Genomic DNA, 26,174 nt, shown 5'->3' on the forward strand with positions numbered 1-26,174 from the left:
TGTTGGCAATTTGATCTCTGGTTCCTCTGCCTTTTCTAAAACCAGCTTGAACATCTGGAAGTTCACGGCTAACGTACTGTTGAAGCCTGGCTTAGAGAATTTTGAGCATTACTTTACTAGTGTGTGAGATGAGTGAGTTCAGTGTGCTGCTGCTGCTGCTGCTAAGTCACTTCAGTCGTGTCTGACTCTGTGCGACCCCATAGACAGCAGCCCACCAGGCTCCCCCGTCCCTGGGATTCTCCAGGCAAGAACACTGGAGTGGGTTGCCATTTCCTTCTCCAATGCAGGAAAGTGAAAAGTGAAAGTGAAGTCACTCAGTCGTGTCCGACTCCTAACGACCCCATGGACCACAGCCTACAAGGCTCCTCCGTCCATGGGATTTTCCAGGCAAGAGTACTGGAGTGGGGTGCCATTGCCTTCTCTGTGAGTTCAGTTTATGGACATAGAATTAAGTAAGTTTTACTTTTGTGAATGTTGTTATTCCTTGATCACTTGGACAGAAAAAAAAAATGGAGGGCAGAGCTACATTGACATCCATGTAGCTCCCATTTAGGTATTCCACTGGGTCATGGATAGCAGCAGCAGCACACGCACGTGTAAGGAAGGAGCAGAAAGGAGGAGCCCTGCCAAGTAAGCTAATTGCAAAAGGTCCTCAGATTCTCAGTGAGAAACAAGACAAAATGGAAAAATCAAAGCAGAGATCAGAGCCCATGCCCTGGGCCTCCACACCAGTACACAGCTAAAGATCGCTACAGTCAGGATGGAGAAAGTGAATTGACAACACCAACTCACCTCAGGTTGGAAAGTGTTTCCTCTCTGGACAAGAGTGCAGGCATATGTTTATTTTCAAGAAAGGGAAAGCCCTATGGCTGATGGTAAATTAGAGTTTATGTAGATGAGGCAGATGGTAGATTGATGGAGCGCTTTAGCTACATCTTCTTCAAGGGCAGAGGATGTCCTTGAGCCTACAAATAAGAAGACAGAGTCACCTGGCATGGACCTGAAAGTTCTCCGTATTGAGGTTTGGACGTTTGCCTAATGATGAGGACTTGCATGTTTGGTAAGCTAGTGTCTTCTTTAAGTCTTTCAGACTTTTGGGACCCTTAGAGTAAGAAATAGTGGTTTATCAGGAGCTGGGATATGGACCGAAACTGCGAGAGGAATAATAGCCTGTAAGACTCTATCTGCTCTGCCTTCCTTGGGTTGCGTGAAATCCAGGGATTCCCAGAGTAAGTGCTCTGCTGAATCCTGGCACGCGGATTCACGTGGAGGAAGTTCACATTCCCTCCGCCTGGAGCAGCTGATTGCCTGTCTCTTCCTCAGGTGTGTGGATATCCTGGAGCTCTGTGAGCAGGAGGACCTCATGCGGTTCCATTACCACACGCTGAGACTCTACAGCGCCCTGTGTGCCCTGGGAAACAGCCGGGTGGCCTACGCCCTGTGCAGCCACGTGGACCTGTCCCAGCTCTTCTATGCCATTGACAACAAGTACCTCCCTGGCCTCCTGCGCTCAGGCTTCTATGACCTGCTCATCAGCATCCACCTGGCCAGCGCTAAGGAGAGGAAGCTGATGATGAAGAATGAGTACATCATCCCCATCACCAGTGCCACCAGGAAAATCCGCCTGTACCCGGATGAGTCCAAGAGGCACGGGCTCCCTGGGGTGGGCCCAAGAACGTGCCTCAAGCCAGGGTTCAGGTTCTCCACCCCCTGCTTCATCACCACCAACGAGGAGCACCAGAAGCAGAGCCCCGAGATTCCCTTGGAGCTTCTCAAGACGAAGGCGCTGGGCATGCTGACGGAGGCAGTGCAGTGCAGCGGGGCTCATATCCGGGACCCTGTAGGGGGTTCCGTGGAGTTCCAGTTTGTGCCTGTGCTGAAGCTCATCGGAACCCTGCTGGTCATGGGGGTGTTTGATGACGATGACGTTCGGCAGATCCTCCTCCTCATCGATCCCTCTGTGTTTGGGGAGCACAGTGGGGAGACGGAGGAGGGAGCAGAGAAGGAGGGGGTGACGCAGGTGGAGGAGAAGGCTGTGGAGGCTGGGGAAAAGGCCAGCAGGGAAGCTCCCATCAAAGGCTTGTTGCAAACCCGATTACCGGAGTCCGTCAAGCTGCAGGTAACCCGGGGCACCCAGCATCCTGCCCTTGGAAAGAACTAGGGAGGGAGACAGGGCAGCCTGGTGATGAGGTGTGCACGGTGGACATGGGCCTGAACGTGGAGTGGGCAGAGATGCTGAGGGAGGGCACCCCCTGGTCCTGCTTTTTTCTAAGCTGGAAGGTACTCTGAAAGTGAAAGTGTTAGCTGCTCAGTCGTGTCCAACTCTTTGCGACCCTATGGACTGTAGCCCACCAGGCTCCTTTCTCCATGGGATTTCCCAGGCAAGAATAGTGGAGTGGGTTCCCATTCCCTTCTCCAGGGGTTCTTTCTGACCCAGGGATCAAACCCATGTCTTCTGCATTGCAGGCAGATTCTTTAATGTCTGAGCTACCAAGTCTCCCTAAACCAAAATGAGAATACCAGCCCTCATCAATAAGGCACATGTTTTAGAATTGTTTTTCTGGTACCAGTGATAGATTTTCCCTGATCTTATCTCCGACTCCTTGGGACTAAAGGGTTTATTGGTGAGATCATCTAGAGACAGGGAGGAGCCTTTGGCTGTGGAATTGACCGAAGGAGCTGGCTTATAGGATGACTGCCCTCATCACCTACTCTCATGCATTGCCATACCCTGATCACCAGGCTGATGTGGGCCTGTTATACTGGCATTCAAAGAAAAAGCCATCTGAGCTAAGAGTTCTGCTCACTTAGAGTTTCCCCCTTGGCATCACCTGAGGAACCTCAGTATTTCTTAAAACATAGTCTTACTAGACATGAGCCAACGTCAGTGATGTACTGAGGATGATGGTGATTTTGTCTTTTCAGCACTGAGAAAAGAGAAATGAAAAGAAATAGAGGAGAAATTGACATAGTCCTGTAAATCAATTGTACTTCAATAACATTTTTAAAAAGTAAAAAAAAAAGAAAAAGAAAAATGGAGGAGAGGAGTTTCTCTTAGTGGAGTGAGCCTGGTCCAGGCATTCCTGGATTTTAATTCCTGCTCCTCGGCCACTTACTAGCTAAATAAATTTGCCAAGTTAGTAGCCCATCAGTCTTAGCTTTATGATTTGTAAAATGTGGATGGTGATATAATAAAACAATATTAAAATGTTTTTATAAAATATAATTTTAAATATATTTAGCATAAAATATTAAAAAGTAATCTGCAGTTAAGTTCTCTAATCCAGTGTGATGGTGGTTATTTCATCAAAGCATTAAATATAGAGCAGAACCATAACAAATTTCACATATGTACCTTAAATATTTTATTAAACCATATAAATGTGCTATTCAGATGGAGGGCCAAGACCTTTTCTTTAATGTGAGTTCCTGACTGGCACATAGAATCCTCTCCTCCATGGATATTACCTGTCATGCACCGTCTATGATTGCCAGTCTGGGGTCTTTAAGGTACAGTGAGGTCTGGAGGTAATCGAAAGCAAGCTGAGTGCAAAATACTTCTGGATTTTTATGATTTTCCTAATTTTTTATACTTGTCTAACACTTAATTTTAGCATTTTTTTTAAACTTGCCTTTCTCAGATGTTCCCTAGTCACTCAACTTAGTTTTCCTATTTTATTGACCCACATGACTTTAAATGGTAGTTACAGTCACAAGGAGAACGGGTGTAAGAGATGAGTCCCAGTTTACCTGGTGGGAGCAGAGGCTGTCCTGGGTGATGGCACCCCACCCCAGGGGCCTTGTCTGTGCCCAGATACACTGAGGGTGCTCCTTAGTCCTATGTGTGGTGTTAAGTGGAGATGGGTGAATAGAACTTCTGCTTTAGTAAAACTCAGGAAAATACACATAAAGTATGGCAAGCGCCTGGCACAGTGTCTGGCAGATAGCTGGTGCTCAGTAAGCTACCGCTGTTGTTTTTCTTATTAGTATAAATTCTAGTATCATAAGATTAGCTATAACAATCCCGATAAATTGATCAAACAGTGCTGATAAGCAAAAGCAATGAAAGATTCAGAGAGAAACCAAAGACTCACTTTCCCATCATCCAGAGCCAGAAGACGTCAGGAAAGAGACTCAGTCCTCAGATGTACTGTTTGGAGGTGGTCTCTGTACTGAGCTGAGAGCTGTGGGAGAGCACTCTCCTACATGCTGTTCTCTGTCTCCACAGGCAGACGTGCTCTATGTCTAATGAGCTCCTTTTCCTATTGTGGTTGTGGTCTCAGCAGTGAAGAACTAGGCTCCAGGTTCAAACACTAATCCAGAGTCGTCTGGTAATAGCCAACTTGGATTCCAGTAATAGCTCTGAGGTTCCTGTGTAACACTGGGCAAGTTGCTTAAATTGTCTAAGCCTCAGTGTTACCATCTGTAGATTGGGAATGATAACTGAATCCCCAGTGGACATGAAATGTTGTTCTGTTCTCACGTGTGTACACTTTTACAGATGTGTGAGCTGCTCAGCTACCTCTGTGACTGTGAGCTGCAGCACCGGGTGGAGGCCATTGTGGCCTTCGGCGACATCTATGTCTCTAAGCTCCAGGAAAATCAGAAGTTCCGCTACAACGAGCTCATGCAGGCCCTGAACATGTCTGCGGCCCTGACCGCCCGGAAGACCAGGGAGTTCCGCTCGCCCCCACAGGAACAGGTGAGAACCTTCCGGTCTGTTCCTAGGGAAGAACTGCACCCTCTGAAGCAGGGTACACACAGCCTTTATGTGAAAGGGGGTGGGCAGCCATGAGATCTAAGGGAGATGGAAAGACCTCAGCCAGCACCAGCAGACAGGCTAGTCCTGGGCTGAGGAGCTGATAAGCATCTCCAGCCGTCTTGGGTGGGAAGATAACCTTCTGAAACCACATGGGGAGGGGGCCAGGCTTTCTCCCATCCTGCCATCCCACATGCCAGGGTGTCTGTCAGTAAGGCAAAGGCCAGATCACATTATATCACTAGACCAGCATCCTGTTTCACCCTTTAGAAGAATTTTTGTCCAGTCCATCCAAAAGCCACTCCTCTCCATCAGAGAGCAGCAGAATATGGTCAGCATTTCCTGACTCGTGAGGGCGGGCGCACAGTCTTTTTCATCCGAGGGCCCAAACCTCTCACCCAGTTACCGAGACCCCCCTGGAGTCCCCCCCAACTCCAGTTCCAGGAAGCCTGGAGAGCAGATGTTGGATGAGGGAGTCCCTTCTGTGATGTTCTGTCTCCATTCTCTGTGGTCCCCGCCTCAGCCTCACTCAGATGGAAAGGCTGCTTGGAAAAGAATGAAAATCCTGAGAAATGTGCAGATAACAGAGGGACATCTTGTAAAATAATAGTTTCCAGTCGTCCCTGCTGCTCAGCTGCTCACATGTATCCTATAGGCCGTTCCCTCCTGTAGGCAAGGCTCCCTCAGCGTTCAAGAGAGAAGATAGATCTTTCAGGGAAGAAATTCATTTTCTGTCTCTGAAACCAAATCTTTGGATCTTATACATATTTGATAAGCAGCCTATCCATAAATTGTTGTCAGTATAATTACCACCACTTTATATTAACGACTCCACCACAACTTGGTCCAATTACTTTCCTAAAACCTGTTTTATAGGCTACAGATATTTATACTGGCTTAAAAAGGAACCGCCTCTCTGGGCTTTTTAAGATTCCTTTGAATGATACTGGCCTTGATAAAGAGCAGATGGAGCTTCACAACTCTTTGCTAGAGGCAAAATGAGAGGCCCTGTGGATGGATGGGAGCAGATACTTTGTGCTGTGCTAAGGAAAACGGAGTGAGTGTGTAGTGAGCGAAGTGCAGTGAATTATTCTTGAAGGCTTTACAAATGTTGTCAGGCTGCTTTTAGACTGGCAACAGGTGTGAACATTCCGTGTTCCGGCTGGGCAGATGCTGACTCACATTTGTGAAAAATGGGATGGCAGATGATGTGGTGATTAAAACACCGGTGTTGGCTTCAGAGCCTGGCTGCCATTCCAGCTCTGCCATCACTCATGGTATAGTCTTGCGCATATTACTTCTCTCTGTCTCAATGTCTTCAGGCTGCAAAATGCAGATAATGTTTGTGAAAATCCCATGAGATAATTCACTTAGATCGCTTGGCAGGAAACCAGCCACGTAGTAAACATTCTATAAGTAGGAAGAGCTGTCATCAGTTTTAGTGTCAGAGGTATTTGCATTTGCCTCATGCCGTGTTAGCTCAGTTGGTAAAGAATCTGCCTGCAGTGCTATAGACCCAGGTTCAATCCCTGGGTGGGGAAGATCCCCTGGAGAAGGAAATGACAACCCACTCCAGTATTCTTGCCTGGAAAATCCCATGGATAGAGGAGCCTGGCGGGCTACAGTCCATGGGGTTGCAAAGAATCAGACACGACTTAGTGACTAAACCATGTTCTATGACCTTCTGTCAGTGAGCCAGTGACTAGAGTTTACATATGTTTTCTGGCATCTCCTCAGCTCAACCAGGACTGCATTGTCCATCTGACATTACCTTTATCAACACAGCTCATGATCCTGGCTCCTGGAAGAACCCTTTCACTCTGGCTGCATTCTGCCTCCTTACCTTCTCTTCTGCCATCATCAGGGCCCACCATCACTTCCTCCTCTAACCTTGTAGGCAGTCCCCTGAACAATCATTTCAGACCCCTCTCAGAAGTCTGTCTCTCAAGAACTTCTTTCCTTATGTGTTATACCAGTGATTCTTGAACAGACATCAGAAGCCCTGGAAGACTTAATAAAACACAGATTGCTGGTCCCACCTCTAGAGTTTGTAATTCAGTAGGTCTTGGGTAAGTCCTGAGAATTTGCATGTTTAGCAAGTTTTCAGGTGATGCTGAGGTGTCCAGAAATGAAATAAAAGAAGGGACACTCTTACCAAACTCAGTGGTCTCCTTTGCCACCCCTCCCAGAGTATTCATTTCTAGAATAATCTACCATAGAACTTTCTAAATGATTAAGAATTTAATAAAGGATTTGGAGGATTTCAATCAATTTTAGGTCATAGGAATGCAAGATCACTTGGAAAATAGGATATATAGGAATTAGAATTTTAAAATAGTGATATGATTACCTCACTCTTCTGTAACTTTTGAGAATAAAACAGAGATTTTCAGCCCTATATCCATTCACTGTTTAAAAAGATGAAATAGAAACATACTTGGGGGCGTAACTAAGTACAAAGGTAGGTAAAGCTAGGATTAGTCCAGTGATTGTTGGCAAATTATCCAAGCATAGTCAGCAAGCCTTTCACTTTGAAAAGGACTTCATTAGAGGGTATGACCTGCAAAAGAAAATTCAGCTCACTCCCATTTTTAGTTATGCCCTGAGGGCTCCCACTTGCTTCCTAAGTGTTCCACTAAAAGGAGAATCTTTCAGTAAAGAAATTAACTTTCTGATTCTTGGAACCAGATCCTGAGATCTTATTTTAATGAACAGCTCATTGATATATGTTGCTGATACAGTTACCATAATTCAACCAATTTTACCATCATGAAACAACTACAAAAATGATGTTTCTAACCTGTTTTATGCATATTTTACAAACAGTACCTCTACTTTCAAAAAATTATTTGCAGTAGAAGCTTTGAATAAGGATCTTCCTAACAATATTAAATAAGGTTCATAGTTTAATAAAAGATATTATAAATGTTTTCACCTAGAAATCCCAAACAAAGGGAGAAAATACCCCTTTGCCTGGTGTTTGGGTTACCCTATATGATATAGTAAAATGGATAAGATTACCTCTGGTTATTTTTGTTTACTTATTTATGGGTGCAGTGGTTCTTTGTTGCTGTGCATGGGCTTTCTCTCTAGTTGTGGTGAGCGGGGGCTACTCTCTAGTTGGGGTTCACACACTTCTCATTACAATTGCTTCTCTTGTGTGGAACACAGACTCTTAGCACAAGGGCATCAGTAGATGCAGGTTCAGTAGTTGCATCTCACGGGCTTAGATGTTCCACAGAGTGTGGAATCTTCCCAACCAGGAATTGAACCTGTGTCCTCTTTATTGGTAGGTGGATTCTTAACCTCTGGACCACCAGGGAAGTCCTACCTCTAGTTATTACTGCAGTGCCTCCAGATATTTACTAACCAGAGTCATGGGTCTGTGGAAGAATTTAGACATCTAGGAATATGAGTGTTAGCTTTATTTTTACCAAATTTTCATTAATTTCTAATAGCACTTCTTTCAATTATTGATGTAGACAGCAAAGCAAATACTTGACTTTGTCACCCACAGAGGTTGTATATTTTTTCATATTGGTATCACAGTGGTTCTAATACTTGGTAATATCATTTACATTCATCACTGGTTCAAGATCACAGTGCGTATGAGGGCTGCCCCTAGATCTTTTTGTCTAATGAATTAATAAATAAGTATAAATGTTACTATATCACAAATATGTTTTTTATGATCTTGATAATTAGATTTCATTATAACTGTTTCTCTTTGTAATCCCTTACATTTTATTTTAGGTATTTAAAATATTAATTTGAGAAAAATATCCATGGGTTTCACCAGACTGTCCAAATAGTATGTGCAAGCTTGGTAACTAAATTGTGTCTGATTCTTTGCAACCCCCACAGACTATAGTTTGCCAGGCTTCTCTGTCCACGAAATTTTCCAGGCAAGAATACTGGAGTAGGTTGCCATTTTCTATCCCAAGGGATCTTCCCAACACAGGAATCGAACCTGCATCTCTTGCATCTCTTGAATTGGCAGGCAGATTCTCTTCCAATGAATCACTGGGGAAGTCAGGGTAGTCCATGGCACAGAAACAGCGAAGCACCTCTGACATAAATTTGTACAGGAAAGGATGATAAGCTGGCTGCAAAACATAAAACTGACATGTCAAAAAAATTCTACAAACACAATTAAAAGCTCACTAAAAACTGGGAAATGTATTTGGAATTGCGACCCCATGGACTGTAGCCTGCCTACAGTAGACTCCTCCATCCATGGGATTTTCCAGGCAAGAGTACTGTAGTGGATTGCCATTTCCTTCTCCAGGAATATATATTACCAAGAGATAATGATCTATAGAGATGTGCAAAGCACTTGCCAATTAATTTTTAAAAGATAATCACACAACAGAAAAGTGGAGGAAGAACATGGACGGGAAATTTATAAATGATGAGATGAAAACAGTCCTTCTGTGTGAAAAAAACAGTTCAACCTCACCAATTAAATGCAAATTAAAGCAACAGGGATGTGACACTTTTTACTCATTAGATAGGAAGATATTTGAAAATATGTTAACTCTCATTACTGTAATGGAGTTGGCAAGTAATACACACTCTTGTATAAATTTGGTAATATTGCAAACTGTTGTGAGTTTTCTGGAGAGCAATCTGGCAATTCATATCAAAAGCCATTAAAATGTACAAACCTTTTGATCCAGGCATTTCGCCTCTATGAGTTTATCCTAAGAAAATAAACAGAAATGTGAACAAAAATTAAGTAAAAGGAAATTCAAACCAACTTTATTTACAGGGATGAAAAAAATGAAAGCAACTGAGATATTTCAGAGCAGATCATTAATTTTACATACATTTTATATAAATTGCTGTTCATCCTTGTGATGAAATGCAGTGCACCTGTAAGAGATCAGGTTAAGAACATTTTTATTTTTTTTATTTTTTTTTCAGCTAAATGATTTTTTTTTTCCATTTATTTTTACTAGTTGGAGGCTAATTACTTTACAATATTGTAGTGGTTTTTGTCATACATTGACATGAATCAGCCATGTATTTACATGTATTCCCCATCAAATGCTTGAGATAAATTAAGTTGAAAAATTGAGTTTCAAAAAAGTCAAGTTAGATTCTAATCTCAATCCGCCTACATAGAGATATTAACTAAAATATTAACAGCAGCTATCTCAGTGGGGGAGATCTCAGTAAATTTTCTTCTTTGGCTAATCAAATTCTGTATTACCTTTATAGTCAGAAAAAAGTAAAAGCTACTTTTATTTTTTTAGCAACTCACAGTTTATGGCTTTATTTCATTAGTGTATTATTTACATCTTTGTATTCTCATGACCCATCTCTCTAAAGATCATTTAAGATCATCATAAGATCATTATGCATGCCTTGAATGCATAACTTTCTTCTCAGAATCATGCATTCCTTCTTTTTTTTTTTTCATTTATATTAGTTGGAGGCTAGTTACTTTACAATATTGTAGTGGTTTTTGCCATACATTGATATGAATCAGTCATGGATTTACATGTGTTCCCCCTCCTGAACCCCCCTCCCACTTCCCTCCCCATCCCATCCCTCTGGATCATCCCAGTGCAGCAGCCCTGAGCACTTGTCTCATGCATCCAACCTGGACTGGCGATCTGTTTCACACTTGAGAATATACATGTTTCAATGCTGTTCTCTCAGATCATCCCACCCTCACCTTCTCCCATAGAGTCCAAAAGTCTGTTCTATATATCTGTGTCTCTTTTTCTGTCTTGCATATAGGGTTATCGTTACCATCTTTCTAAATTCCATATGTATGCATTAGTATACTGTATTGGTGTTTTTCTTTCTGGCTTACTTCACTCTGTATAATGGGCTCTGGTTTCATCCACCTCATTAGAACTGATTCAAATGAATTCTTTTTATTGGCTGAGTAATATTCCATTATGTATATGTACCACAGCTTTCTTATCCATTCGTCTGCTGATGGGCATCTAGGTTGCTTCCATGTCCTGGCTATTATAAACAGTGCTGTGATGAACATTGGGGTACACGTGTCTCTTTTAGATCTGGTTTCCTCGGTGTGTATACCCAGGAGTGGGATTGCTGGGTCATGTGGCAGTTCTATTTCCAGTTTTTTAAGGAATCTCCACACTCTTCTCCATAGCGGCTGTACTAGTTTGCATTCCCACCAACAGTGTAAGAGGGTTCCCTTTTCTCCACACCCTTCCCAGCATTTATTGCTTGTAGACTTTTGGATAGCAGCCATTCTGACTGGTGTGTAATGATACCTCATTATGGTTTTGATTTGCATTTCTCTGATAATGAGTGATGTTGAGCATCTTTTCATATGTTTGTTAGCCATCTGTATGTCTTCTTTGGAGAAATGTCTGTTTAGATCTTTGGCCCATTTTTTGATTGGGTCATTTATTTTTCTGGAATTGAGCTGCAGGAGTTACTTGTATATTTTTGAGATTAATTTTTGTTGCTTCGTTTGCTATTATTGTCTCCCATTCTGAAGTCTGTCTTTTCACCTTGCTTATAGTTTCCTTTGTTGTGCAAAAGCTTTTAAGTTTCATTAGGTCCCATTTGTTTAGTTTTGCTTTTATTTCCAATATTCTGGGAGGTGGGTCATAGAGGATCTTGCTGTGATTTATGTCGGAGAGTGTTTTGCCTATGTTCTCCTCTAGGAGTTTTATAGTTTCTGGTCTTACATTTAGATCTTTAATCCATTTTGAGTTTATTTTTGTGTATGGTGTTAGAAAGTGTTCTAGTTTCATTCTTTTACAAGTGGTTGACCAGTTTTCCTAGCACCACTTGTTAAAGAGGTTGTCTTTTTTCCATTGTATATCCTTGCCTCCTTTGTCAAAGATAAGGTGTCCATAGGTATGTGGATTTATCTCTGGGCTTTCTATTTTGTTCCATTGATCTATATTTCTGTCTTTGTGCCAGTACCGTACTGTCTTGATGACTGTGGCTTTGTAGTAGAGCCTGAAGTCAGGCAGGTTGATTCCTCCAGTTCCATTCTTCTTTCTCAAGATTGCTTTGGCTATTCGAGGTTTTTTGTATTTCCATACAAATTGTGAAATTATTTGTTCTAGTTCTGTGAAAAATACCGTTGGTAGCTTGATAGGGATTGCATTGAATCTATAGATTGCTTTGGGTAGTATAGTCATTTTTCACAATATTGATTCTTCCAATCCATGAACGCGGTATATTTCTCCATCTATTTGTATCCTCGTTGATTTCTTTCATCAGTGTTTTATAGTTTTCTATATATAAGTCTTTTGTTTCTTTAGGTAGATATACTCCTAAGTATTTTATTCTTTTTGTTGCAATGGTGAATGGTATTGTTTCCTTAATTTCTCTTTCTGTTTTCTCATTGTTAGTGTATAGGAATGCAAGGGATTTCTGTGTGTTAATTTTATATCCTGCAACTTTACTATATTCATTGATTAGCTCTAGTAATTTTCTGGTAGAGTCTTTAGGGTTTTCTATGTAGAGGATCACGTCATCTGCAAACAGCAAGAGTTTTACTTCTTCTTTTCCTATCTGGATTCCTTTTATTTCTTTTTCTGATCTGATTGCTGTGGCCAAAACTTCCAAAACTATGTTGAATAATCATAGTAAGAGTGGGCACCCTTGCCTTGTTCCTGACTTTAGGGGAAATACTTTCAATTTTTCACCATTAAGGATAATGTTTGCTGTGGGTTTGTCATATATAGCATTTATTATGTTGAGGTATGTTCCTTCTATTCCTGCTTTCTGGACAGCTTTTATCATAAATGGGTGTTGAATTTTGTCAAAGGCTTTCTCTGCATCTATTGAGATAATCATATGGTTTTTATCTTTCAATTTGTTAATGTGGTGTATTACAGTTATTGATTGGCATTCTTAAAGGCAGGGATTAGAGCCATAGTTACCATAATGGTTATTCCAAAGAAGGAGGGCAGAGACAGTATTTTGGTGATGTAAAGCAATATTGCTAGAATATTTTATTTTCCTTTTTTTGCTTTTGTAGTGGTGTTTCCCCCCCAGTTGTTGAGGTTTGGTTAACACAGAATATTGTATAGCTTAAGGTGTACAACCATAATCACTTGATATCTGTCTATGTTGTAGAAGGATCATCACAGTAATTTTAATCAACACCTATCACCTCACATAGTTATGAATTATTTTTCTTATGATGAAAACTTTTAATATCTATTCTCACAGAGGGAGAAGGAGAGAGCAGGACAAACTGAGAAAGTCGCACTACTACCTGTAAACTAGATAAGGATGAGATGGTCAGATGGCATCACCGACTCAATGGGCATGAGTGTGAGCAAACTCCAAGAGATAGTAAAAGACAGGGAAGCCTGGCATGCTGCAGTCCATGGGGTCACAGTCAGACACGACCTAGCAACTGAACAGCAAGGAATCAGAGTGAGACAAAAACTTTGTGCTGAGTATATTTTGTACTTATTTTTTAACTATGTGTATATTGCCTAATTAAATTAATAAGAACTAATAGGAAAAATAAAATAGATAGCTAATGGGAAGCTGCTGTGTAACACATGGAGCTCAGCTCAGTGCCCTGTGGTGACCTAGAGGTGTGGGGTGGCGGTGGGGGTGAGGAGGGAGGAAGGCTCAAGAGAGGGGGGACATATGTGTACTTATGGCTGATTCTTCTTGTTATGCAGCAGAAACCAGCACAACATTGTAAAGTAATTATACTCCAATTAAAAATTTAGAAAAGATCTACTGTCTTAGCAGTTTTCATGCACAGTGTTGTTACATTACAGCCGCAGACTTACTCATCTCATAACCGGAAGTTTGTGCACTTTAAAAAAATTTTTATTTTTAATTTTTTTAATGAAGTATGGTTGATTTACAGTGTTTCAGAACTTTGAACATTTACAGTGTTTAACAGCAAAGTGATTCAGTTATAAAAAGCTATTTTTAAATGTTGGCTGTCTTTACACACACACCAAAAAAAAAAAATCGAGTTAAATAAAGTTTGCAAAGAATGTTAGGTATCTAAGGTTGGATCTGAGTTCTTTAGACAAGACATTAAGAACCAACTAGCCATTCTTTTTCATCCCTCCAAGATCAACATGCTTCTTAACTTTCAATTGGGGGAGAACTGCCCATGCCCAGAAGAGATCCGGGAAGAGCTGTATGACTTCCACGAGGACCTTCTCCTTCACTGCGGTGAGCTTCCAGATAAAAGCTTTATCCAAGACAAGGCCGTTCACGGTTCCTTGGTTAGAAGTTCATGGGGGGTTGTAAAGTTAGTTTCTATTAAAATTATAATGTTAATTGTCCAAGAAATGATTCTTTCCAGACTATTTGGATCAGAAAAGATATAGGACATCATCCTGGAATAATACATGACTGAAACTCCTGTCTACAAGAAATGTTGCTGAGATCTAAGAGAGGGGACTGGGTCTCTGAAGAAAGAAAGAAAAGAACAGATCTTTATATAAACCTCACCCAATTTATCTCAAGTTAGATAGCTGGGACAGTCTTCCCAGTTGAACCAAGATTCTGATCACCTTTGCTTTTTAGCTTCTGCAATGATACGAGTATGACCATGTCTGCCCTTCAGGATTCTAAACCAGCCATTTCTACTTTGATATGTATCTGCTGGTTTTAAGTGGCCATCAGCAATTGTGCTGCTTGGACATGAGTAGATTGAGAGCTATGTGGATAAGAGATGACTTTTTCATTTGAAGTAACAGGTTGTTAACTGTTTCTTTCTAGATACTCTGGAGCCCGTTTGGGGTATGGGTTAGAAAAAATTAAGTCTTGAGACTGAAATTACTTTATGTTTTTGTATACAAGAAATTATCATTTAAAAAGCTTGCCAGAAGACATGATGTAGATAAATATTTATAGGAGGCTGCCAATAGTATATTTAGAAAGTTCCAATGGATGGAAAGCAGTGTTTCTAGTTCTTTCAGTTATCTGGTGGCTTTGTGTACTGTTTGAGGTTGTCCCTCTTTCTGTGGCTTGCTCAGGGGTTCCCCTGGAAGAAGAGGAAGTGGAGGAAGAAGATACCTCTTGGACTGGAAAATTCTGTGCATTGGTGCAGAGAATCAAAGGCCCTCCCAAGCCAGAGAAGGAGCAACCAACGGAGGAAGAGGAGAGGTGCCCTAGTAAGTTCCCATGCCTTTCGATCATGGTGCTCCCAACCCAGAAATCTTCTAAGGTGTAATGAAAGTGAAAGTGTTAGTCACTCAGTCATGTCCACCCTTTTGTGACCCCATGGACTGTAGCCTGCCATGGGATTCTCCAGGCAAGAATACTGGAGTGGCTTGCCATTCCCTTCTTCAGGGGTCTTCCTGACCCAGGGATCAAACTGGGGTCTCCTGAATTGCAGGGAGATTCTTTACTGTCTGAGCCACCAGGGAAGCCCCTAATTAAGGTAATGAACTTCCTAAACATATATTGTGGGGTAGAGAAGGGCTGCTTAGCTTCCAGGAAGCATCTGGGCATTCTGTTATAATTGGTGCTCTTAATGCTCTATATTTGGGGCTCTGCTTTCCTTCTGTCTTAAGGATCTTACTTTCAGAGTCTTCTGAAAGGAATAGATTGCTTGGTGGGTCTGCTTTTGTCTGTCTACTTTTAAATGCCTGATACTTGTACACAGATTTCTGTTTTTCTTTCTTTTATGTTTTCATAGTCTTCCTCTTGTAACCCTCATTGTTCTTGTCACTTTTTTTTTGTGGTTCCTTTGCATTCAAAATCGCCCCATACAGTCTGAGCTACCAGGGAAGCCCCTTAGCAATCAAAGGGAATAGGTTGTGAGGTTTGGAGCAGGGGAGTTTGTATTCATTTGGGGGCTATGATTTTCTTAATACAACACCCTAGAGGACTTGGACCTTCTATCTTTCAACTTTTCTGAACCTTGTTCAAATCATTTCTCTAATTCTTATAGTACAGATAATTCCTATCATTGAAACCATTTCCATGTTGAAACAAGATAATTGTTTGTAGTGCAAGACAGTTTACTATCCATAAACTATTTATACTTCAAGAGGAAGATTGTCTCCATATTATACTCAGTCTGCTCCATACTATGAAATTATGCAAGTATTTCACTTGTCTAAAGAAGAGGGAATTTCCCAGGTTTAATGTAATTGCCTTTTATCTTACTCCCTGTTCCTATCCATCTTAGAACATGCTTTCAAATTATAGACTAGAGCAATAGACTGTCAAGATATGATCAGTTTTTCTGAAAACACTACTTTGGGGTTCACACATCTTATTGCCCTTTCTATTGACCTTCCATCTTTGTCAGACTATCTCTGAAGGGAAAAAATTGTCCCCATTTATCAGCAGAAGTGTTGAAGCCTCAAAAGAGTGTCAGGGGTACTTGGCAGCAGTTGCACTGGCAACCCTTGATCGGTCCTATTTCTCACCATGGAGGAGGGGAGGTCTTTGGTGAGAACATGCCAGCATGATTCAAAGGTTCAGAAAAGTGAGTTTAGAATTCTTTTGTGGTCACTGCCAAAGCAGAACTAAAAATAGACTGAACTGACCCACATTACCTGCAGAGTCTGTTTTTAAAATGGATGCTTCTTTCTAAGACAATATGTCACGACCAGGGGTCCTCCAAGGCAACCACTTCATGTTAGGTAAATAGAGTCAGATTAGCCCACCTGATTCTGAAGTCTCCCTAACTCTAAGAATGGTTTTCAAGCTCTAAGGACTACAGTGTTTAGCATTTGCTACCCCGGGGTTCAAGCAGAAAGATTATGTTTTATCTGTTCTGGCAGGACGTGCAGAACCACCTGAAAGGCCACTCCAGCGTGAGACTCCATTGTTCACCCCACACTTCTTCCCTTCCACAAGCAGAATTATGAGAGGTTCAGACTTTGTGTCATAAGTCTCCTATCCTGCAGTCCCAGAAACAGAATAGAAGGTGGCCAAACACGTCTGGTTGTCAGCATATGGGTTCCCTGCCAGGTGTTCCAGGGACACAAAACTCCTCACTCAGGGCCGACTTTTTAAGAGAAAATCTTGGAGATGGTTTTACTGCCGTACTCCACCCAAGATTGTTTTTCACGTGATTGAGTGGAAATGATGGTTCTGAATACATACCCAGTTGTCATAAAAGATTCCAATCCTTTAAAATACTGGTAATATCACCCATGTTATTGCTTATGATTTCTCTTACCCTTGGAATTGATAAAATATTAAAAGTTTAGATGATGAAAATAGCATACTATGGTGAACTGACAATTTCCAAAATACTTCATATGTGTTAGTTTACTGGTATTAGTTTTTGTCACTCTTCCATTGTGTAGTTGATGAACATAAGACTCAGAAGAGCTAAAGGACACTTATTCTTTCCACCGTTACCTGGTACTAGAAGAATTTCCACTGAGTCATGTGAGTGTATGGCAAAAACCACCAAAATATTGTAAAGTAATTAGCCTCCAATTAAAATTAAAAAAAAAAAAAAAAAAAGAATTTCTGAGTGACTTGATGTCAACAGCCCAAGGTAACCAAGATGAGTAAAGCTATGACTTGATTGAGGTTTTCCACACTTCCAAGGTTTCCACTCTTCCAAACTTGACAAGGTTTTCCACACTCTTTCCATCATCCCATGAAGCTTGCCATAGAATTTATCAGCATATATATTAATATGTTGAGCCCCCAACCTACATATTACATAGAGAATGCCTCTTTAAACCATCATCTTTTTATCTTGCTTATTGTATCTGTGAGGTAACTCATTCCTGTGACTCACTGTTATGTGTAGGAACCTGAACCCCACAGAGGTCAGAATTTTAACATCAAAAAATTGACTTAGCCAAAGATCTGGACTCAGGGTTTTCAGTGTAGGTGGTGTAATTTCTCCTCTATGAGCAGTTGGTGTTGGCCAGATAACCTGCAGGGGAACCTCAACATTTAGGAAAGAGGAAGAACAGTGTCCTGAAACCCATAAGAATCCTGCTAGCTGGTTCAGTGTTAAAGGGATTTGCCCAAAGTAATTCTAACACATATAGAAGTTGCTACAATCCTATCAAAAAATTATATGATAATGAAGAGGTTAAGAAGCATAGTATCAGCCCACCATACAAAGTAACTTTTTTTTTTAAATCCCAATCCACCAAGTTGTCCAGAAAATCTTTTGCCTGTTAGTTGGAGGCCAGTGCTTCTCAGAAACACACTACAATTTAAGTAGAGTTTCCTTGAATTTAAATTTGTAACCACTGAGTTTTTCCTCCAGAAAAGGCCAACCAGCTCTTTCTGCTAACTTCTAAAATTAAAAAAAATAAAAGTCACTTGTCACTTCACAACTCAACGTCGGTGCCTTCCTGACCTCTGTCATTCCCTGAGTGCTTTCCCCATGGCAGGTTTTCACACTATCTTCTCTCTGCAAAGAAAACTGCTGCCTATATCAGATCTCACCCAGTCACTAAATAACCTGAGGCCCAAGCCCCAGATTCTCCCCCGCCTACATGCTGCAGCCTGTTCTCATACTGAGGAGGGAAAACAGTCTACTCTTCACCCCCAAAATAAATCCTGGGCCCCAACACAGATACACACAAAGTAAGATAATTTAGCAGTAGGTGTATCTGTGGTTCAGGCAGTGTTTCTAAGCCCCCTTAGATTCTCTCCTATCAGCTTCTCCCTAATACGTACACACACAGACACATCCTCCAGGAAGTCTTTTTTTCCACCTCATGCTCATCTCCCTGCCCCTGCCACATTGTCACAAAATTTCCAACAGGGCATGTGTCATCCAGGGCATAAGACAAATTTCTAACATTGCCATGTGTCTAACAGGGCAATGTAGGGAAAGTCATGTCACCTTAGGCAAAGTGTTTTTTACTGGGACTTAATACAGAGACCACATCTTACTTGTTTCTACATTCACCTCATCAGCACAAATCTTTTCAACCTCTAATGCGTGTTAATCATTTGAGACTCACAAAGATGAAGAAAATGTGGCCCTTACAGACAAAGGAGGAAATGGGTGTGAACAGCCAAACTCCATATAGCATGCGGTCGGGTGTGCTATAAAAGTACAGATAAGGGACAGCAGGTGGCCAAAGGAGGGGAGTGAAAACTCCATAAAGATTATAAATTGGTAGATGTAAGAGGGAAAAGTATTTTTGATGAAAGGAGCTACTTCAACAAAGCCCAGAGGCTAAAAAACAAAAATCATATTCCAAGAGTGGCAGTGAATTGAGACTGGCTGAATTGTAAAAGGAATAGAATGAGGAAGTGTAGGAAAGGCAGGGTGTGTTAGAGCAGCGTGTCCTGAAAACTCCAGTGGTTCACAGTCTCAGAGTGTGACATATTATTGTTACCATGTATTTTATACTACTTGCCCTTACAGCTGCCAGGAGGGAGGGGCTGACATTTGCATGGTATACACACTGTGTCCTGAGTGTTGTCCTGGCACTTCTTTGAGTATTACCTCATTTAATTCTCACAACAAAAATACGCAGTCAACAATGTTATTCCTATTTTACAATTGAAGAAACTGATGTAAAGACAGGTTAGATAACTTTCCAGAGTCACACAGGGGGTGGCATAAAAATTCAAATCTTTGTTTATCCCACAGCAAACAACCAGATACAGTGGCAGCCAGGTCCCTATTTTGTACGCTAGGCAGCTAAGCCTGAGAGGAGCGAAGTAATGTGGACAAGGTTCTTGCAACAAGTAAAAAATAGGCCAAGATGAGAATCAGGCTCCATACCCAGGGCCCCTGATCTTTGAGAACTGTGCAGGGATATTGTGGGGCTGGGGGGAGAGGGCAGGGGAGGATGGAGAAGCTCAGAGATCAAGGATGCATGGCCAGGAGCTTGCCTCAGCATCAGTTTATTCCCCACACCGAATAGACCTAGACACTAAAATAAAAGCAATTTGATTACCTTCCCAACAGGGTAAAGACAGAGACCTCAGGTCCCTGAGTCTTTTGCTGTCCCATCTGTGTCACATCCAGGATTTTCAGGGGTTTCCCTCCCTAGCACATCAGCAAACATCATCTGTTCTCTCTGTGCTCTCTTCCCCATTGTCATCATCGGTCATTTAATCGCCTGAATGTTTTCGAGAAAGTGATTATGAGGTTAGTTGACTGATTTCAAAAACAAGAGGCTAATTATCTCCATATGATGGATGAGACCCCAGGAGGCTGCAGAGATGGGCTGGCAGAAGTGCAGTCTCATGGATGCTTTGTGAGGCTGCCTCTGATGGGAAGGGGTGTCCGGCCAGCTGGGGAAATGGTCCTGGGGGTGACGCAGTTGTTTCACAAGTGGGGAGGCTCTAGCCAAGGTAGAAAACCACTGAGAGAGGGAAATGGATTTAGCAGAAATAGTCAACCGCCAGGAGACTATCCACGCATGACCAGCCCTGAGAGCCAAAGTCAAGGGTAGCCAGACCAGGGGGACTGGGCGTTTTGTGAAGTCCAATTGTGCAGAGACAGGGGAGGCTCATCTCTTGTACAGCCCTCACTCCCATGCTGCCTCAGTCTATAGACCATCTATAGACAGGAACCTTGATTTGTTTATTAAATTGTAGCGCTTCTTTGCCTAAATAAAAAATAAAGCGAGGATTAGTCGAACAACAGCCATCCGTGTGGGGGAAACTTAGTTCCTACCACATCTGTCTTTTCTGTTCTTACCTGATAATCTGGAGAGTTAAGTGATGATTCAGGTACCACATTTAGCACAGAGTCAGACTCACAAGAAGTTCTTAGCAAATATTGGCTACTACTGTTGTGATGAGAAATAGAGTGTTCTATCTAGCAAGCTGCCTGAATTTTTACCCTTATTTCCCAGACAGGGAAGCCAAAAGAGAAGGAAACAAGTGCGCATGTCTAAAAATTAAGTGCAGAGCTGAGATGAAGGAGAGCTGGGTGCTTTCTTAGATGTTCAGCTGCTTGCCGTGGAGCCCGGGGAAGCAGAGGGTTGCCCATCACATTCCTCTGGGGTCTGACCGCCAGTGCCTGTTCACTGGGCCCTGATGACACAACATGAACAGAGCAGTTCTTTCTTATCAGTGAGGAACAATGTCCAGTTGTCTTTGCAGGCTTTGCCTTTCAGGTTTTCAGAGCCTTGCAGCCTTGCTCTCAGTGATCTCTATAGAATCCTTGTTCTACTGAAATGAGGCAAAAGCAGTAACGAGTGCACAGCCCAAGCCAGAGAGGCACCAGGAAAGCTCAGAGAAACTGTTGTTTAGTTATTAAGTTGCATCTCTTTTGAGATCCCATGGACTGTAGGTTCCACTGTCCATGGGATTTCCCAGGCAGGAATACTGGGGTGGGTTGCCATTTCCTTCTCCAGGGGATCTTCCTGACCCAGGGATCAAACCTGCATCTCCTGCAATGGCAGGCAGATTCTTTACTGATGAGCCGCCTGGGGAGTTCCAGAGATATTAGCATGATGAATTTTCCAGATCTCCTTGGAATGTATGGATTTAGCTTTCTCCCTGACCTTCTCTGCTAAGAAGTCGTAGGTATTTGGCCACTTTATAACACAGACCAGACTTCCAGCCCAGAGGAAGTTCTGGAGCATGGAGCACAGAGGGCATGACACTCTCCCTAGTAAATCTTCCCAACTAAATCTAGTGGGTGTTATTGTGGCATCTGACCCCGACACAGGAAGGGCTCTTTCTCCACCAGCAATCAGGACAAGTCATCAGAAAGGCCATCAAGTTGCCACAGCTCATCTCAATGTCGATGTGCGGTGATGCTTTGATAATGGCCACTTCTTCACCAGGGTCAGTAACCACTGGCGTTTAAAGATTTTTATTTCCTCAGTCTCAGATTTTACTATTAGCAAGTGCAAGCTGGGTAACATCGTGATAAGGCTGGTTGGCATTAAAATTCAGTGGTAAAATTCTCAGTGCTTATCAGTTTAACCCAATGAAGACACAGTTGTTCATTTCACTATTTTAATAAATTAGGACAACCCTTTCAAGAACTCAATGGGTCAGATAGACACAGAATTGTAGAATATTGAGCCACAAGTGACTTGACTTCACACAAGTGAACAGAACCTCAGAGAGATAAAGCATCTTGACCAAGGTCACACAGGCAGAGCAGGAACAAAGTAGCCAGCACTCTTGTCGCTAGACGACACACTCATTCATTTTCTTAAACATGAATTTTATATTGTTCACTTCATTTTATTGGTGAAGAATCTGAGCCTCTGGGAAAGTGACTAATCTGCCCGGCTCAGAGTCAGTTAGAAAAAGAGCTAAAGCTTTATAATTTTCAGGATTTATTTCTGAATCCATTTTGGAGTTTATGAAGAGAGCATCTAAGCAGTATAATATAAATTTAAAGCATTAATAAAGATAACTATTTTTCTGAATTTTATGAAGCTATTGAGAGTAAGCAGCACTAAGACGGTAACATAGATGGGTTTAGATTCCAGCAGGCAAGGTTTGAATCCCAGCTCTGTCATTTACTGCTTATGATATTAAGCAGATTTCTGAAACTTTTCTGTTCTAGTTTTCTTCTCTGTAAAAAGAGAATAATAATAGTTCCTATCTCACGGGGTAGGAGAAGGGAATATGAGAATTCAGTATTCAGTAAATTCAGTAATTCAGTAAATTCAGAATTCAGTACCAGTATGTTCTGGTACTTAGAAGTTGGTATACCTTTCAGCTCCTGAAGTGAATATAAAAGGTATAGTTCATACATAAGAACTTCACTTCCATGTTTATCATTTCAGGTGCTTTCAGTAAAAAAAAAAAAAGAACAGAAAACCCAATTCAGATAGAGTAGCTGATAAAGGAATTTAATGACGGGCGTATCTGGAGGTGATGGCCCCCGTCCCTTTGTTGGATTAATTCCTTGGCTTTGCTCACCTCCACAGCCAACATGGTGACTGCATTTCTGGGCCTCATCCATGAACGACAGTGCTCAAGGGAATGGTGAGAAAGTTTCTTCTACTCTGGTATTCAAGGCAAGAATCCTGAGATCACTTTTGACTGGACAACTTGATCAGGGGTCAGCTGTTGAACCAAGGAACGTGACCTAGAAAATAACATGTGCTAGTGACTTAGTCCACAGAGCCATCTTTGAAGTAGGGTTGGGCCCTTTCACAGAGGAACTTGGCCATGAGGTAGAGAGTCAGATATGTGTACAAAAGCAGGGTTCTGTTAAAAAGGAAGAAGGGTCAAAGAGATGCTGACTCAGTGGTCAGGAATACTCAATATGCCATGGTCATCACCTACAGCATCTTTCATTTACTCAGTGGGTAGTGTTGAGATGTATGCAGTTCTGCCCTTGATGTTCAGAAAGGGAGTAGAGGCCAAAAAGCTGTGTTACAGCAACTAGAGAATGTGCTGTCTGTAATGTGTATACGGTATCTAATGGGCCATAGTGGTTCTGTGGTACTTTCTGCGTTTAATGTCATTCATGCTTGACACAAGCCCTGGGGCCAGATCCAGACAGTCTTCGCTTGTGTCAGCAACGCTGTCATTTATTTACTCCAGTTGCCTCAGCAAAAACTTCGAAAACTAGCTCTCTCTCAGGTCGCATGTCTGTAGTGCTCGCTCACTGAAATGCTCCAGTCTGATTTGGACCTTCAGAAAAGGAGTCAAATATCCTCAACCCAGGACTTTCTATCCATGAGGCTATGTCAGTTTCCTGCACTGCTGTAACAAATTACCACAAATTTGGGGGCTTAAGGGCTTGCCTTGTGGCTCAGCTGGTAAAGAATTCACCTGCAGTGCAGGAGACCTAGGTTCGATCCCTGGGTTGGGAAGATCCCCTGGAGAAGGGAAAGGCTACCCACTCCAGTATTCTGGCCTGGAGAATTCCATGGACTGTATAGTCCATGGGGTTGCAAAGAGTCAGACACATCTGAGTGACTTTCACTTTCACTTTTGGTGGTTTAAAACAGCACAAATTCACCACCACCCAGGTCTAGAGGTCATAAGTTTAAAATGAGTTAGTAGCATTACAGTTCTTCTGGGGAGAATCCATTTCTTGCCTTTCCCAACTTCGAAAGGCTGCCTGTATTTTTGACTAGTGGCCCTCCAGCAGAGGTACCAGTCCATCCTCTTCTTCTGTCATCACAGGTCCTTCTCTGACTCCTAACCCTCCTGCCTCCCTCTTATAAGGACCCTTGTGATTACATTGAGCCCACCCAGATAACCTAGGATAGTCTTCCCATCTCAAGATCCTTAACGTAATGACATCTACAAAGCATCTTTGACATGTCAGGCAACATAGTCACAAGTTGAGAATTCAGAGCTGAACATCTTGGCGATGGGGTGGAGGGGCCTTATTCAGCCTACCACAGGGAGGAAGAAAGCAGAGGTCAAAATAAATACACTTATTCTTTCTACTTGAAATTGATCCTACCACCTGTTATGCCTCCAGAGCATTTACAGCATACCACAAGCTGACTTTTAATCACCTAGAATTTAAAAATAAGTCTACATAACTTAGAGGCGCATAATTATTTTCTTTTCCCATTGTAAGTGTGAGCATTATAAATTGCTTTCTAAGTTTAAACTAAGTACAGTGCAGTTTTGTTGGCGCCCTCTCCACAAAGTAATCAGAATACTTTTTCTTCCAAACTGACCCAGATTTAGGAGCACAGTCAAAGAAATGTCATACCAGCCTAGGCTTGGGAATCTGTAAGATGTTGGGATTTGCTTTGCCAGTGGCCAACATCTGCTCTTTGATATTAAGCATGCACCTCATTGCTTGATGGCCAGTTGGACTGTGGTCTAAATTTAGGGATGAAAAAGTTCTTTCCAGACCTCTGAAGCCTAAAATTTAAACCTGTACCTTGTGAATAAATGACCTTTCTCTTATTATAGTTGGCACTGCAAAGCTGGTAATTTGACCATTTAGAAAAGAGTTATACCAAGGATGATGGGTGATTCCCTAGAGAATTTTCTTGCAAGTTTCGTAGAATAATGGACTTGAGATTCTGAGGTTCAATAGCTAGTTATAAAGTGACAAGTGGAAGGAAATAAGCAACCTACCAATAAATACTGGGCTCCCAAACTAATATATTAAACCTAGGTCTAATTCAAAGACACTCTAATCCTTTTTTCTTATTTGGCATGTCTGACTAGTCGAGAAATCGAGTAGTGAAGTAGCTGTTTTTCTTTTAGACTATCTTTCAGTCACCAAGTCTCCCTAAACAATACAGTGCCTTAGAAATATTTCCACTCTGAGTTAACCTGAGCAATCATTTAAAATGTGGCTTCTAGATCGTATACTTGATATAATTGCCTGAATGTGACTATCCCTAATTACACTAATTACAACAGTGGAGTGTGAGTCAGAAAGTTAATAATTTCATAAACGAAGCCATTTATAATCATCAAGGAAACCACGCGTATACATCTAGCTTCCCAAAGGCATTCTGCTTCATAGGAGCTGATTTTATTTCTCATCAGAAAAACAAGAGCTGGGTTCCATATCTTTCTTTCTTTTTCCTTTTTGAAAAAAAGCACTATAGCTTTTTTAAAATCCCATGAGCTGAACCATCCAGTGCACTTGACAAGGCCTTCTTGGAACAGGTAAATCGGTGGATAAAAATCCTACGACTGCAACCAAGACTGTGGAAGCAATTTCATCACGTGGTGGGGAGGTCCTAAGTGGAGCAGTTGGACGTCTGGGCATATGTGGGAGACAGTAAGAGGGGGCCAAACATGAAGGCAAATGGCAGATTGACCGCTTCACCTCACTTTTATGTTTTGCCTAGAGCCTCACCCCCTTCAGGAGGTGTGTTTCGTTTCTCTCTCTCTCTCTCTTTTTTTTTTTTTTTTGTAGTTTTAACAATTTGATCTTCAATTGATTAACAATGTTATGTTAGTTTCAAGTGTACAGAAAAATAATTCAGTCATACATACACAAGTTTCTATTCTTTTCAGACTCTTATCCCATGTAAGTTTTTACAGAATATTGAGCAGAGTTCCCTGAGCTACACAGTAGGTGTTTGTTTATCTGTTTTAAATATAGCAGTGTATATACTTGTCAATCCAAAACAGGCTATCCCTTCCCTAACCCTTCCCCTCTGGTAACCCTAAGCTTATTCTGTAAGTACAGAAACAGACTCACAGACTTAGAGATGTTTTTCTTATGAACACCAAAGTGTTCTCAGTCATGAAAGGGCAGCATTTCCAAAGATGAACTTAGAAAAACAGCAGAAATGAAATCAGTATTTAGTTGCATCTGTCTCTGCTTAAGAAAGAGATTCAAGTATTCTTGAGAATCTTCTCCATTTGCTTTTTAAAAAACATCTTCCAAAATTGTCAGCACTCTCCCACTGATACCAGAACAACAACAACAAAAATAAGCATTTACTACATGAACTACTTGTATAAATTATCTTTTGAAAGGAAATGGTGTTGCAAACCATAGGAATGTGTTTCCTCTCAGATCATTTCGTATCTTCTGTGGAAGATATATTCATGATAGAATTTTTTCTCCTTGCTTCTTTAATCTCCATGCAATATGGACCTACACCTT

The 26,174-nt window shown here is 41.6% G+C and overlaps 1 protein-coding gene across 13 annotated transcripts in view; it reads left to right on the top strand.

Moving 5' to 3' along the window:
• The window catches only part of RYR3 (ryanodine receptor 3), a 548,224-nt gene that overhangs the window by 368,929 nt on the left and 153,121 nt on the right, over window positions 1-26,174 (top strand). For all 13 annotated transcript variants that reach the window (XM_043919301.1, XM_043919310.1, XM_043919307.1 and 10 more), the window contains exons 35-38: window positions 1,324-2,119; window positions 4,502-4,702; window positions 13,816-13,918; window positions 14,728-14,865. In XM_043919301.1, coding sequence (XP_043775236.1) covers window positions 1,324-2,119; window positions 4,502-4,702; window positions 13,816-13,918; window positions 14,728-14,865 — 1,238 coding nt within the window. The remainder of the gene's footprint in view (window positions 1-1,323; window positions 2,120-4,501; window positions 4,703-13,815; window positions 13,919-14,727; window positions 14,866-26,174) is intronic.

The sequence above is a fragment of the Cervus elaphus genome, chromosome 12 (assembly GCF_910594005.1).
Source record: "Cervus elaphus chromosome 12, mCerEla1.1, whole genome shotgun sequence".
NCBI classification, from domain to species: domain Eukaryota; kingdom Metazoa; phylum Chordata; class Mammalia; order Artiodactyla; family Cervidae; genus Cervus; species Cervus elaphus.